The sequence below is a fragment of the Bos javanicus genome, chromosome 5 (genome assembly GCF_032452875.1).
Source record: "Bos javanicus breed banteng chromosome 5, ARS-OSU_banteng_1.0, whole genome shotgun sequence".
NCBI lineage: Eukaryota > Metazoa > Chordata > Mammalia > Artiodactyla > Bovidae > Bos > Bos javanicus.
Genome location: NC_083872.1, coordinates 101,533,719 through 101,546,788, shown reverse-complemented (window position 1 = coordinate 101,546,788; position 13,070 = coordinate 101,533,719). Strand labels below are relative to the sequence as shown.

At 42.3% G+C, this 13,070-nt stretch overlaps 1 protein-coding gene across 4 annotated transcripts in view; it reads left to right on the top strand.

Moving 5' to 3' along the window:
* Positions 1–254: 254 nt before the first annotated feature.
* The window catches only part of A2ML1 (alpha-2-macroglobulin like 1), a 50,263-nt gene continuing 37,447 nt past the window's right edge, over positions 255–13,070 (top strand). For 2 of the 4 annotated variants that reach the window (XM_061417974.1, XM_061417973.1), the window contains exons 1-10: positions 346–447; positions 1,559–1,742; positions 2,256–2,418; positions 3,133–3,185; positions 7,924–7,944; positions 8,675–8,834; positions 9,993–10,077; positions 10,771–10,897; positions 11,762–11,876; positions 12,664–12,773. In XM_061417974.1, coding sequence (XP_061273958.1) covers positions 383–447; positions 1,559–1,742; positions 2,256–2,418; positions 3,133–3,185; positions 7,924–7,944; positions 8,675–8,834; positions 9,993–10,077; positions 10,771–10,897; positions 11,762–11,876; positions 12,664–12,773 — 1,083 coding nt within the window. In that variant the 5' untranslated portion in view covers positions 346–382. Of the gene's footprint in view, positions 448–1,555; positions 1,743–2,255; positions 2,419–3,132; positions 3,186–7,923; positions 7,945–8,674; positions 8,835–9,992; positions 10,078–10,770; positions 10,898–11,761; positions 11,877–12,663; positions 12,774–13,070 lie in introns of all 4 variants that reach the window. The other 2 variants (XM_061417971.1, XM_061417972.1) reach the window with 2 other exon arrangements.

Here is a 13,070-nt window from a genome sequence, read left to right as displayed (position 1 = left end):
AAATACGTCTTAATAGAATAATAAGAACAGGAAAAAAAAAAGATCAAATGTGAATGGGAATTTGGAAAGAAATCAGAAGGAAAGGGAAGGACCTCAAATGTGTTCTGAGAGGTTTACCGCTGTGAATACATCAACCCTGGTTTTTCCCCTAAACAGGTTTTTGAAACTGGCTGAGCCAGTATGAATGTTTCAGGGAGAAATAAATTTTAAGACGTGAATAGAAGCCCTACCCTGGTATACCACCTCTGCCCGAGGCCCCAAAAGGTGATTGGCTGTGGCATCCTCATTGCTCCACATCCTAAACTGGGGGGTAGCATATATATGCTACAGGGGGTGAGCCAACCTCTGGCTCCTGCTCCTAAGGACTCTGTCACCCACAAAGATGTGGGCTCAGCTCCTTCTAGGAATATTAGCCCTGTTGCCAGCCTCGGCAGGAAAATTTCTCCCGTAAGTGCTTGGTGTGTCAGGGTTGATTTAGGGCAGGTGGTGTCTTCGTCCATCTTTCTAAGACATAACTACAGTGGGCAGGAGATAACTTTTGGTTTATTTTAATGCCCTTTCATCTTTTTCTTTCTTTGGTTTTATTTCTCCTTTACCCAGAGAGAAAAGCTAAGATGCCAAGAAGAAACTTTAAAAAATATGATAATATCAAAATATAGTAGCCTCCCACTGCCCTGATCTCTGTTGTTCTGGTTGTTCAGTTCTTGTTGCTCTTTCTTTATGTCTGAAAAGGGAAAGTGTGAGTCACTCAGTCATGTCCGACTCTTTGTGACCCCATGGACTGCAGCACTCCAGGCCTCCCTGTCCTTCACCATCTCCTGGAGCTTGCTCAAACTCATGTCTGTTGAGTTGGTGATGCCATCCAACCATCTCAACCTCTCCTTCTCTTCCTGCCCTCAATCTTTCCCAACATCAGGGTCTTTTCCATTGGGTTGGCTCTTCGCATCAGTTGGCCAAAATATTGGAGCTTCAGCTTCAGCATCAGTCCTTCCAATGAATATTCTGGATTGATTTCTTTTAGGATTGACTTCCTTTAGGATTGACTGGTTTGATCTGCTTGCAGATCCCAAATGGAACTTACTTCTCCTTGGTACCCTGGGCCTAGGTTCTCCATGGTGGCCTATGGTAGGGGCGGGGGGAAGGGTGTGAGTATAAGGCTGAGTTATTTGTTATTTTTCTCCTTCTCCCTCATAGAAAATAAGGGTCATAATGGCAGGTGCTTGTCTCTTTAATTCATTGCTACATGCTGAGTACTCAGGAGAGGGATTAATTAATTTTTCATTGAATAGATGAGTCATTACTCCCCTGAAATCCTTTTGCTTCTTTAGTAGAAGTGTAGTTCTGATAGCTTAAATGGTAAAGAATCCACCTGCAACGCAGGAAACCTACGTACGATCCCTGTGTCGGGAGGATCCCCTGGAGAAGGGCATGGCTACCCACTCCAGTATTCTTTCCTGGAGAATCCCATGGACAGAGGAGCCTGGTGGGCTACAGTCATGGGGTTGCAAAGAGCCAGAGAGACAGTTAGTGAGCAACACTTTTTCCCTTTCTTTAGTAGAAACTATCTGGTGGCATTGCCAGCCCTTCTTAAGTTCCCCTCTACTCAGAGGGTTTGCTTGGATCTGAGTCCTGGGTACGACAATGTAAAATTCACTGTTACTCTGGAGACCAAGGGCAAGACTCACACATTGCTGCAACAGTTTGGACTAAAGATGAGACACTTACACTGCTCGTCCTTTTTGGTAAGTACAGGCCTAGCCCAACTCTCGTCCTCAGTTTTCCTATTCTCCTCCCCGGATGCACTATAATTAAAGACATTTAAGTATGTTTTTTGTTATCTTACTTTTTGCCATGGCTTCTAAACTCATCTCTCATCAACTTCAATTCCTGGCCATAACTTCTGATATTATTCTCTGGAAACTTTTTTTTCTTTCTTTAAAAAAAAATTTTTTTTTAAATTACAGAAATGTATGATAACACATTTACAGGTGACTTGGAAAATACAGAACAAAGTTACATAGAGTTCCACTAAATATTACAATTATTTTTTTAAGTAGATAAATTAAGATTTTTACTTGGAGTTTTAATATCAGACTTCTGGCAACTTTTTCATGGCTCCAACCTTGCCACCTCCATCAACTCATTCCTTTCCTTTTACTCTCTTTCTCTTGAGTTAAGACTAGCTGGTTCTGTCCTTCCCCCACCACACCCCCAGTCTCCTGCTCCTCTCCAGAGCTCTCCCCTGTCTTGGCCAGGTACCACTTCCTTCTGGTGGCACAGAAGAAGTAGCCACCGTCCGGGTGAGAGGAATTGGACATAATGTCTACTTTGAGGAGAAGAAAAAGGTTCTGATTCAGAGGCAGCAGAATGGCATCTTTATACAAACTGACAAACCTATCTACAGCCCAGGGCAGGAAGGTAAGAGGCACACAGGTGGGATGAGACAAAAGCCAGGGAGTATCTTCACACATTCTTAGAGGGGCTTTGCAGATTGGTGGTAGCCCCATGGACCAAGGAAAGAGATGGAGGGATGGAGGAAGCCTGGAGGGATTAATGGTTATAGATGCTGCATGCAGGCAGTGCTGTACAAGCAAGAGTAGTGGGTGGAGCTGCTACTGTGTGTGTGTGTAAAACAAAATACAGGGAATTCCCTGGCAGTCTAGTGGTTAAGACTCTGCATTCTCACTACAGTGGGTCCAGGTTCAATCCCTGGCTGGAGAACTAAGATCCTACAAGACCCACTGCATGGCCAAAAAATTCCCAGTAAATAAGTAAAACAAAATACAGATTTCTCCTGGAAAGGAATTTGGTGGGTGTAACTGGATCGCTTGGTCCCATAGCAAGCTGCCTGTGTAAGAATCAGAAAACAATCAAGGGCATTTGGCCCAAGCCCTAGGATTTATATATGCTCCCTCTTCTTTGAAGCAGATTCCATCCTGAACTTTCAAAGTCAGGAGCCGTGACTGTTGGGGTGTTAGCTGTCTCTCAGACTCGGTTTTATTTCAAAAGTAAAACCTGGTAGGATTTTGCTGACTCAGAAGTATGTATGAGGAAGCAAAAAGGTGGAAAAAAGAAAGATTCTGAGGTGGGGGGTGGAAAGCTCTTTTGCTAATGACGCCCATTTCCTTCTAGTGCATTTCCGTATTGTCACCCTCACCAGCGCCTTTGTTCCAGTGAACGACCAGGTAAGAGTTTCTCTGGGAAGAAGGACCTGGGAAGGGAACGCAGGAGGGCAGACTGGAGCACGAGGGAGGAGAGACTCCTTCCAGGGGAGGAGGCCCTTTAGAAGCAGAACACTTGTGGGTTCTACAGTCAGGGAGCTAGTCCAAATCTCCCAGCCCCCATCTGCCTGAAAGCAGGCAGCGGCATCTTGCTCTCAGGTTTGACATCTGAAAGCATCAATTAGGTTAACATTCTTAAGAGATGGTTCCATTTGCCTCTGTTAAGAGCTTTTTCAAACGTCAAGACGTTCCCTCCAGGAGTGACACCTAGTGGCTCTGCAGTTCAAATACAAAGAAGTAATTCAGGAATACTTTTAACAAAAGGAAGAAATAAGGATCTTTTTTTTTTTCTTCTTCTTCTTCTTTTTTTTACTACGAGGCAAGGTAATTTATAGCATAGACAATTTTCTTAAGGCAACGTTCTGTGCCAAAGGTAAAAATGCGGTAACATTTGGCGAATACTTAAATTTTCCTTGAACAATTGGATCACTAGAATCACAAGTCATATGATTTGGTTTGCTCTGAACTTAGCACTTGTGTCATTTCTACACATGTTTGAAATACTGGGTTGGCCCAAAAGTTCGTTCGGATTTTACATGCCATCTTACGAACTTTTGGCCCAACCCAATACCTCTCAGACACCCCCAGCTGCCTTCTTTCTCCTTCAGTCACAGCCCACGTGTTCAAATGAAAAATTTAAAGATAGTCATGGAGAAAGCATTGCTTATATTTCCATCTCTATGTTCCCAGACTGCTGTTTCCTTTCCTGATGTACAGGGAAGCTATAAGTTTATTGTTGATCAGTAGCCTCCTCCAACTACTACTTTCTTTCCTGATTTAGAATTGGTTTTTTAGTTTCTCCTTCCTATCGCCTGTATTCTTTCCTTATCACTTTGGTATAATATTAAGTTGTTGTTTAGTCGTTCAGTCATGTCCGACTCTTTGTGATCCCATGGACTGTAGCCCACCAGGCTCCTCTGTCCATGGGATTCCCTAGGCAAGAATACTGGAGTGGGTTGCCATTTCCTTCTCCAGGGGATCTTCCCGACACAAGGATGAATCCCAATATTCTGTTTGGCGTGGATTCTTTACCACTGAGCACCTTGGAAGTTTTTATTCTAGAGCTGGGATGAGGGTCAGTTCAGTTCAGTTGATTAGTTGTGTCTGACTCTTTGCAACCTCATGGACTGCAGCATGCCAGGCTTCCCTGTCCGTCACCAACCAGACGAAAGGGTCAAAGTGTGGCCACAGCTAGAGTTATTTTAGACTCTACTGCCCCCTGGATGTTGATCTCATTAGCTACCCCTCTTACATTGTCTTGCCTCTATTCAAATTGTGCTGAACTATAAGTACTCTGATTTCTGTACTTCTGTGCTCTCTTTCTGTTGTCAAATTACTCTTTTTTCCACATACCATTTCTCTAGTCAGCCCCCTCTCCAAGTTGTAACTTGGAGCCCTGAAAATCTGAAACACTGAATTTGGAACTCCAAATGAAACATGCAATTAACTAAAAGTGTTTTACTAAGAAATGGAGTGGTAGGACTCCCCTGGTGGTTCAGCAGCTAAGACTTCATGGTTCCAATGCAGGGGGGCCCAGGTTCAATCCCTGGTCAGGGAACTAGATCCCACATGTGGCAACTAAGAGTTTGAATGCTGTAGTTATAGATCCCACATGCTATAGCTAAAGATTCCCACATGCTATAACTAAGACATGGCACAGACAAATAACTTTTTTTTTAAAAAAAAAAAAGAAGGGGAGTTACAAAAACTGTGAGTTTACAGAGTTCAATATTTCATCCTCAAGCAACAAAGTATACATGCTAGTAACTGATTGTATCTAGCTTTGTTGCTTACCTAATTATTCAGAAACTTCAGGTAGCTTCCAATGAAAATGCTACCTTTCTGGTTGAACACTTACTGGTGTCCAAAGCTGCTTCTTGAGTCTTTAAAAAAATGATTTTGTTCTCGAAGGAACTGTTTTTTCACCCCCTAGGATTTATAGCAATGGCAGTAATCTCGATGACACTTGCCTTCTTATCATGTATATAGCCAGGTTTGTGCATGTCCTATTTTTCTCTTTAGGAAGAGGGGCAGAATGTCCCCCCACCATACCCCCCAGCCCCAAATGTACCACTTGGGCATGTGGATTCTTTTGAGCTGAAGGCTGGGTTCACCAAGAAAAGAGCTGTTACTGAAATAACTTTTTTCCTTCCAGTCTTATTGAGATGTAATTGACGTACAGCAATGTATAAGCTTAAGGTGTACAGCATAATGATCTGACTTATATACATCATGAAACAATGACCATAGTAAGTCTAGTGAACATCTGTCATCTCATATGAGAACCTGCCTGCTATGTAGGAGTCACAGATTTGATGCCTGGGTCAGGAAGATCCTTTGGAGGAGGGAGTGGCAACCCACTCCAGTATTCTTGCCTGGAAAATCCCATGGACCAAAAAGCCAGGCAGGCTACAGTCCATGGGGTTGCGAAAGAGTTGGACATGACTTAGTCACTAAACAACACTCATCTTATATAGATACAAAATTAAAGAAATAGAAGACAATGTTTTTTCCTTGTGATGAGTAGTCCCATTTAAAAAATTTTGCTTGTGTTCCCCTTACCTGAGGAGACATCTCCAATAAAATATTACCAAGACCAATGTCAAAGAATTTACTGCTTGTATTTTCTTCTAGAAGTTTTATGGTTTCAGTTCAATTGTTTAGTAACATATTGGTTAGACTCGATGTGTTTTTTTTATTTTGTAGTTGATTTTTAGTCTCATAGTGTTATGGTTGAATAAGATTCTTGATATGATTTCAGTTTTCTTAAGTTTACTGACTCTTTTTGTATTCCATCATGTGTCTATCATGTTACAATATTCCATTTGCACTTGAAAAGAATGAATATTCTGGTTTGGGATGAAATACTCTATATTATATAGAATGTTCATTGTGCCTAATAAATTGCCAAAGGCTGTTGTTTACTTACTGAGTTTCTCTCTGAATGCCTTGTCCTCTGATGTACATGGGGTGTTAAAGTCCCCCACTATTATTGTGTTACTGTTAATTTCTCCCTTTATGTCTGTTAATGTTTGCTTTCTTTAGGTGCCTGTATCTTTTAAAAAGAATATCTTAAAGAAAATATTATTATAACACCTGAGGAAATTAACAAAAATTATTTAATATTTTTCATATAATATTAATTTGTGTTTTCCAACTAACACATTTTTTTTCCCCAAACTAAGCTCTGATCAGACTCATGCATTATATTTGGTTGTTACATTTAAAAATGTTCTCATATTCTAAACTAATCCCCCTTATTTTCTTATTAGTTTGACTTTTTTGAGAGAGAGAGCGATGATGTCAGGCTAGATGACTTATAGAATGTTTCCATTATGGAATATGATATTTACTTTTGAGGAAGCCTAGGTGGCAGGGCTTCCCAGGTGACGCTAGTGGTTAAAAAAAAAAAAAAACCCCACCTGTCAATGTAGTAGGCAAAAGAGATGAAAGTTGATTCCTGAGTTGGGAAGATCCCCTGCAGAAGGGAATGGCTACCCACTCCAGTATTCTTGCCTGGAGAATCCCATGGACAGAGGAGCCTGGCGGGCTATGGTCCATAGCGTCTCACAGAGTTGAATACAACTGAAGCAACTTAGCATAGCAGCGTAGTTGTCTTATGGAATATCCAATAGTCTTGATTTGCCTGATTATTTCTTACTGTGTAATATAACTTGTTCTTTTATCTTCTGAAGGCAGTTCTGAAGTCTTAATTAGGTTTAAACTAAACTTTTGGTTAAAATATTTGGTTATAAAGATAGGTAATGTTGGGAACCTCAAATATATCTCTTCAGGAGGTACATAATGTCAGCTTGTCCCATTGTTAGTGATAGTGAGTTTGATTACTTAGTTAGGGTGATGGCAGACTAATTTCTCCAGTGTTAAGGTGTGTCCTTTTTTTTTTTAATTAACGAGTAATTTGAGGTGACACTTTGACACCTAGCACAAGGACTCATTCTCCAATTAAACCTAGTGGTTTTTGTGTCCATTTCCTTGAGGAAATGACACATGATCCTTTGATTGAGCTATTTCAAACATTTTTTTAAAATAAATTATTTTGCATTGCTTGAAAGTAAGATTCTTGCCCACTGGTGTTCAGAAAGTAGAGGAGGAGGCTAGGAGATAGTTGGCTCCCAAGAAGAGGTTCAAATATGAGGGAGTCTCCAGAGAATGAGATGGTGGATAGCATCGCCATGATTTGATGGACGTGAATTTCAGCAAACTCCAGGAGACAGTGAAGGATGAGGGAGCCTCATGTGCTGCAGTCCATGGGGTCACAAAGAGTCGGACACAAGTTAGTGACTGAACAACCACCACCACTACCAGATACTAATACTTTCTTTTAGGACTTGTTGTGAAAAAACTCAGTCACAGAGCATTGAAGGGTGCTGAGGGTCAGAAGTTCCATTTCTTCAAAGTTTTTGGAGACTGGCAATCCCTTCAGGAAAGCTCTTCTTTCTCCTCTCCTAACCAGTAAGCCTTTGCCCTGTTGTTACTCTTACCAAGGCACGAAAGAGCCATTTAGAAAGGAAGGGGTAGGCAACAGAGAAAGAGAGAAGCCTTTGTGAACTTTTTGCTTTCAGCAAGCCTACCCTTATTGCTAGCTCTGCTTTAACCCTTATTATCTGGTTTTCCTTTTCAGTACTCCATTGTGGAACTGCAGGTAAGTAGAAGTTTCTTTCTTTTTTGCTGTCCTCTATGGAGAAGGTGGTTGGTGCTAAGCCCCAAAGCCAGCAACAACTGTGGGATCTGGCCCAGAGCCTGAGACTTTGCACTGGCCCCAAGTGCCCCGATTCCACCTAAGCTGTGCATGTTCTCCTGCCTCTGCCCACCCCGCCCCTCAACCTCTGTAAATAAGGACAGCAACCTCTATAGTGACGAACCTCCCTATTCTGATTCCTGCAACTTCTCTGTGCTGTGTCAGTCCAGCAGAGCTTGATTCTGTACTCCTCTTAGTCTTTGGGATGGCTAATATCACAGACAGCCACTGAACATGACAAGGATACCTGTGAGAAGTGTTAAGAAAGAGGCAAGAATTCCCCACAATACCCTCTCCATTTTTCCATCAAATTAGCTCTCTTTCAGGTATCTTACAGTCAGTCTTTCAGAGTTACCTGTCTTAAGGGACCAAGAATTAGCATTCTTTGTAAAGAACATCTTACATAAACAATGTTATCCTGGATAACATTCTGAAACTGGATAACATTTTAAAGAACCTAGTCTAACTATTTGAATCCACCGAGGGTTCTTTTCTTCCTGGATGCAGACCACAGGGGCTATGAACAGTGGGTGGGATTCTTTACTCGCTTTTTGCTTCTTTACCTGCTTTCTGCAGCACAGGGTGGGAATCAAAGAGGCAGGCATGTCATGAGATTTCTTTTTCTTGGGCACAGGATCCAAATAACAATAGGATTGCACAGTGGCTGAACGTGGTGCCCAAGCAAGGCATCGTAGACCTGTCCTTCCAGCTGGCACCAGAGGCAACGCTGGGCACCTACAGTGTGGCCGTGGCTGATGGCAAGACCTTCGGGACCTTCAGTGTGGAAGAATATGGTAGGTGGGAGAATTAGTAGGTCAGAGTGTTGGACATGATCTTGTGTAAAAACCAGCAAAGGTCAAGTGAAACTTACTATGGAACTAGGTCAAAGATGGCAGAAGAGTTTACTTCCAGTGGAGCCTCATCACCAATCCAATGGACATGAACTTGGGCAAACTCTGGGAGATGAGGGACAGGGAAGCCTGGAGTACTGCAGTCCATGGGGCTGCAAAGAGTCAGACATGACTTGGTGACTGAACAACAACAACAAGATACACTCATTGTAACACATTAGCATAAGCTAAGTGACACACCCACTAGCGCCATGACAGTTCCCAGGCTGACCATCAGAGATAAGAAAGTGGGCTGTGAACCAGCCTGCAAATCTCCATCTCTTCCCCAAAATAGTTGGATTACTCTTCCTGCTCATTAGCCTATGAAATTTTTGCTGTTGTTTAGTTGCTAAGTCATGTCCAACTATTTGGTGACCCCATGGACTGTAGCCCTCCAGGCTCCTCTGTCAGTGGCATTTCCCAGGTAAGAATACTGGAGTGGGTTGCCATTTCTTTCTCCAGGGGATCTTGCTGACCAAGGGATCAAACCAGCATCTCCTGCATTGGTAGGTGGATTCTTTACTGCTGAGCCACCAGGGAAGCCCAACCTATGAAATTACCTAGTCCATACAAACTAACCATCCCATATTTTCATGCCTCTCCCCTTCTGAGATGGCTCACACTCTGTCTGTAGTATGTGTTTCTTTTTAAATAAATCTAATTCTTACTTAAAAAAAGGGGGGGGGTTATTTATTCATTTTGGTGCTAAATCAGTAACTTTGGGAGGATTTTACCTTAATAATGCCCTGTTAATTTAATTAGCTGGGCTTCCTAGGTGGCCCTAGTCGTAAAGAATCCTCCTACCAATACAGGAGTCCTGGGTTCCATCTCTGGATCAGGAAGATCTCCTGAAGTAGGAAATGGCACCCCACTCCAGTATATTCTTGCCTGAAAAATTCCAAGGACAGAGAAATCTACAGTTCACGGGGCTGCAAAGAGTTGAACGTGATTGAGCAATTTAATTAGATAATTATTATCACTGTTTTATACCCCTCTGTTCACTACCTGTGTAGTCAAACTTTCTTCCTCTTCATTTTCCATCTCTCTTTCCACTCTTTCCAGTGCTGCCTAAGTTTAAAGTGGAAGTGGTGGAACCCAAAGAGTTATCAGTGGCGGAAGACTCTTTCTTAGTGAAAGTTTGTTGTAGGTAAGAATCAAGCTCTGGATCCATTGAGGATGAAAGCTATATTGAGAGATGTTGTGATCGAGTGTTACCAGGAGAGGATTGTGGAGGTAGTGATTAAATCTTGTGATGTTTTATGTGGCTCAGAGTCACAAGTTCGGCAAAAACACACTTTTAAAAAAAACTGTTTCTTATGTGGACCATTTTTTAAAAAGTCTTTATTGACATTTGTTACAATATTGCTTCTATTTTATGTTTTGGTTTTTTGGCCATGAAGCATGTGGGATCTTAGTTCCTGGACCAGGGATTTAACCCGCATCCTCTGCATGGGAAAGTGAAGTCTTAACCATTGAACCACCAGGGAAATCCCAGGGACACATTATCTAACTGCATTTTTGTGCTTACTTGCCTCTGCTTTCTCAGCTGGCATTATTGGTTTAGAGTCTACTTTGTGCAGAGCACAGTATTGAATCCCATGGGAAGTAGGAGTAAGGAAAAAGAAAGACACTGTTGTCCTTTGGGTGGTATTTATTGAGCAATGGCAATACTCTAAAGCTTTGAGTAAAGCAGAGATGTGAATGAGAGCTGGAGAAAGGTGGGACTGTCAAAGCGCTTTCAGAGATGGGCATGCGGAAGAAAGGAAAATGTTTAGGGGAGGAGGGCCTGGATCACAGGTGGACTTGCCCCTCTCTGATTCCTCATGTTTTTCTGGGTTAGGTACACCTATGGAAAGCCCATGCAAGGAGTAGCACACGTATCAGTGTGTCAAAAGCCATATACTTACCTGTATCCGGATCCAGAACGGGAACATTTACCTGACAGATGCAAGAAAGTCTCTGGACAGGTGAGTAAAACAGGATGTAGGAAAGGAACCTTATTCTTATGTCCTAAAGAGTAAGTAAGCACCAATATAGAAAAGTGGTTAAAAACACCCAGAGTAGAAATAATTTCATGTGATTAGTACCTCATTCCTAAAGAACACAGAAGTCTTTTTATCCCCTCAAAGATAAAGCTCTTTTAGAATCTGCCTTGGGATCAAGAGATTAACCTAAACCCTTGGAAGATACAATTTTCCTGTTCTGAAGGTGGTTCTTTTCTCCTTCTCATATCTTGGAACTTCCAAGTCATGTGTGGGTGTATGCTTCATGTTGTGGAATACTTTTCTATCTTAAAGATGGAGAAACTGGGAATTTCCTGGTGGTCCAGTGGTTAGAACTCCATGCTTTCATTGCCAAAGGCCCAGGTTCAATCTCCAGTTGGGGAACTAAGATCCCATAAGCCATGTGGCACACACACACACAAAATTGAGAAACTGAAGTATAGAGATAAGAAATAATTTTCTTCTACAGGACATCATGAGTTAGAAGTAGAGATTAGGGTCTTCCCTGGTGGTCCAGTGGTTAAGAATTTGCCTTCCAATGCAGAGTATGTGGGTTCAATCCCTGATCAGGGAACTAGAGATTCCACATGCTGCTCAGCAGCTAAGCCTGGGAGCTGTAACTATTGAAACCCTGCACCACAACTAGAGAGCCCGTGTGCCCTGGAGCCTGTATAATCACAACAGATAGCCTGTGCGCTGCAATGAAAGATCTCCTATGTCACACCTAAGGCCAGTGCAGCCAAGTAAATAAATAAATTTAAAAAGAAGTAGAGATTAGGTTATTCACCCTCTTTCTTCCCCCCTCTCTCTCTCTGATTGCCTCACTAGATTGACAAAGCAGGATGCATTTCAACTTCTGTGGCCATGTCCATGTTCAACCTCACTGGGTATTTTTACAGACAAGACATCAATATCATGGCTACTGTGGTGGAGGAAGGGACAGGTAAGTGGGATGCTCCTCGGTTCATTAAGAAAAGGGAAAGGAAAAGAGTTGTCCAAGAGAGAGACCCTGTATAGTCAAAGCTATGGTTTTTCCAGTAGTCATGTATGGATGTGAAAGTTGGACCATAAAGAAGGCTGAGTGCCAAAGAATTGATGATTTCAAACGGTGGTGCTGGAGAAGACTCTTGAGAGTCCCTTGGACTGCAAGGAGATCAAACCAGTCGATCCTAAAGAAAATCAACTTTGAATATTCATTGAAAGGACAGATGCTGAAGCTGCAATACTTTTGCCACCTGATTCAAAGAACCAACTCATTGGAAAAGCCCCTGATGCTGGGGAAGATTGAGGGCAAGAGGAGAAGGGGGTTGACAGGATGAGATGGTTGGATGGCATCACTTACTCAATGGACATGAGTTTGAGCAAACTCCCGGAGTTAGTGAAGGACAGGGAAGCTTGGCATGCTGCAGTCTATGGGGTCGCAAAGAGTTGGACATGATTTAGTGACTGAACAACAACAACAACTCAGACGACTCAAGACTCGCCTTCATCAGTGCTTAGAAGGGACTCCGTTCTAAGTTCACAGTCAATGGGAAATGTCAGATTTCATCTGCTATCCATTCCCTACTTCCCCAAAAGTTTGGGAAGGAGGAGTTGGTTTAGATCTTTGGTCAGAATGATAGTCATCTTCTCACTTCCTGTGGCACCATCCTTTCAGGTAGTCTTATGTTAAACATGAAGATGAGGATGTTAGGTATTTAGATCATCATACATCTGGTTTCCCTCTGCAGGAGTGGAGGCCAACACCACTCGGGATATATACATTTCTTCACAAATGGGATCCATGACCTTTGAAGACACCAATGATTATTATTACCCCAATTTCTCCTTCAGTGGAAAGGTATGTTGAAACTCATCTCTGCTCAGACAAAAAACGCTTAACCACCCTGTCAACTCCTTCCTGAACACATATTAACTTAGCATTTTTCTAAGTACTCTGTATGTATTCACTTTAATCTGTACAACAGTCCTGAGTTAGACATTATTATTGGCCCCATTTGACAGACAAAAAGGCTGAGACACAGAGAGGTTAGTGAGGTTAGGTGATTTTCCCAAGGTTATACAGCTCGTAAGTGGTAATTATGGTCGGAGCTGGGCAGCCTGCCTCTAGAGCGACAGTCCCCAACCTTTTTTGCAT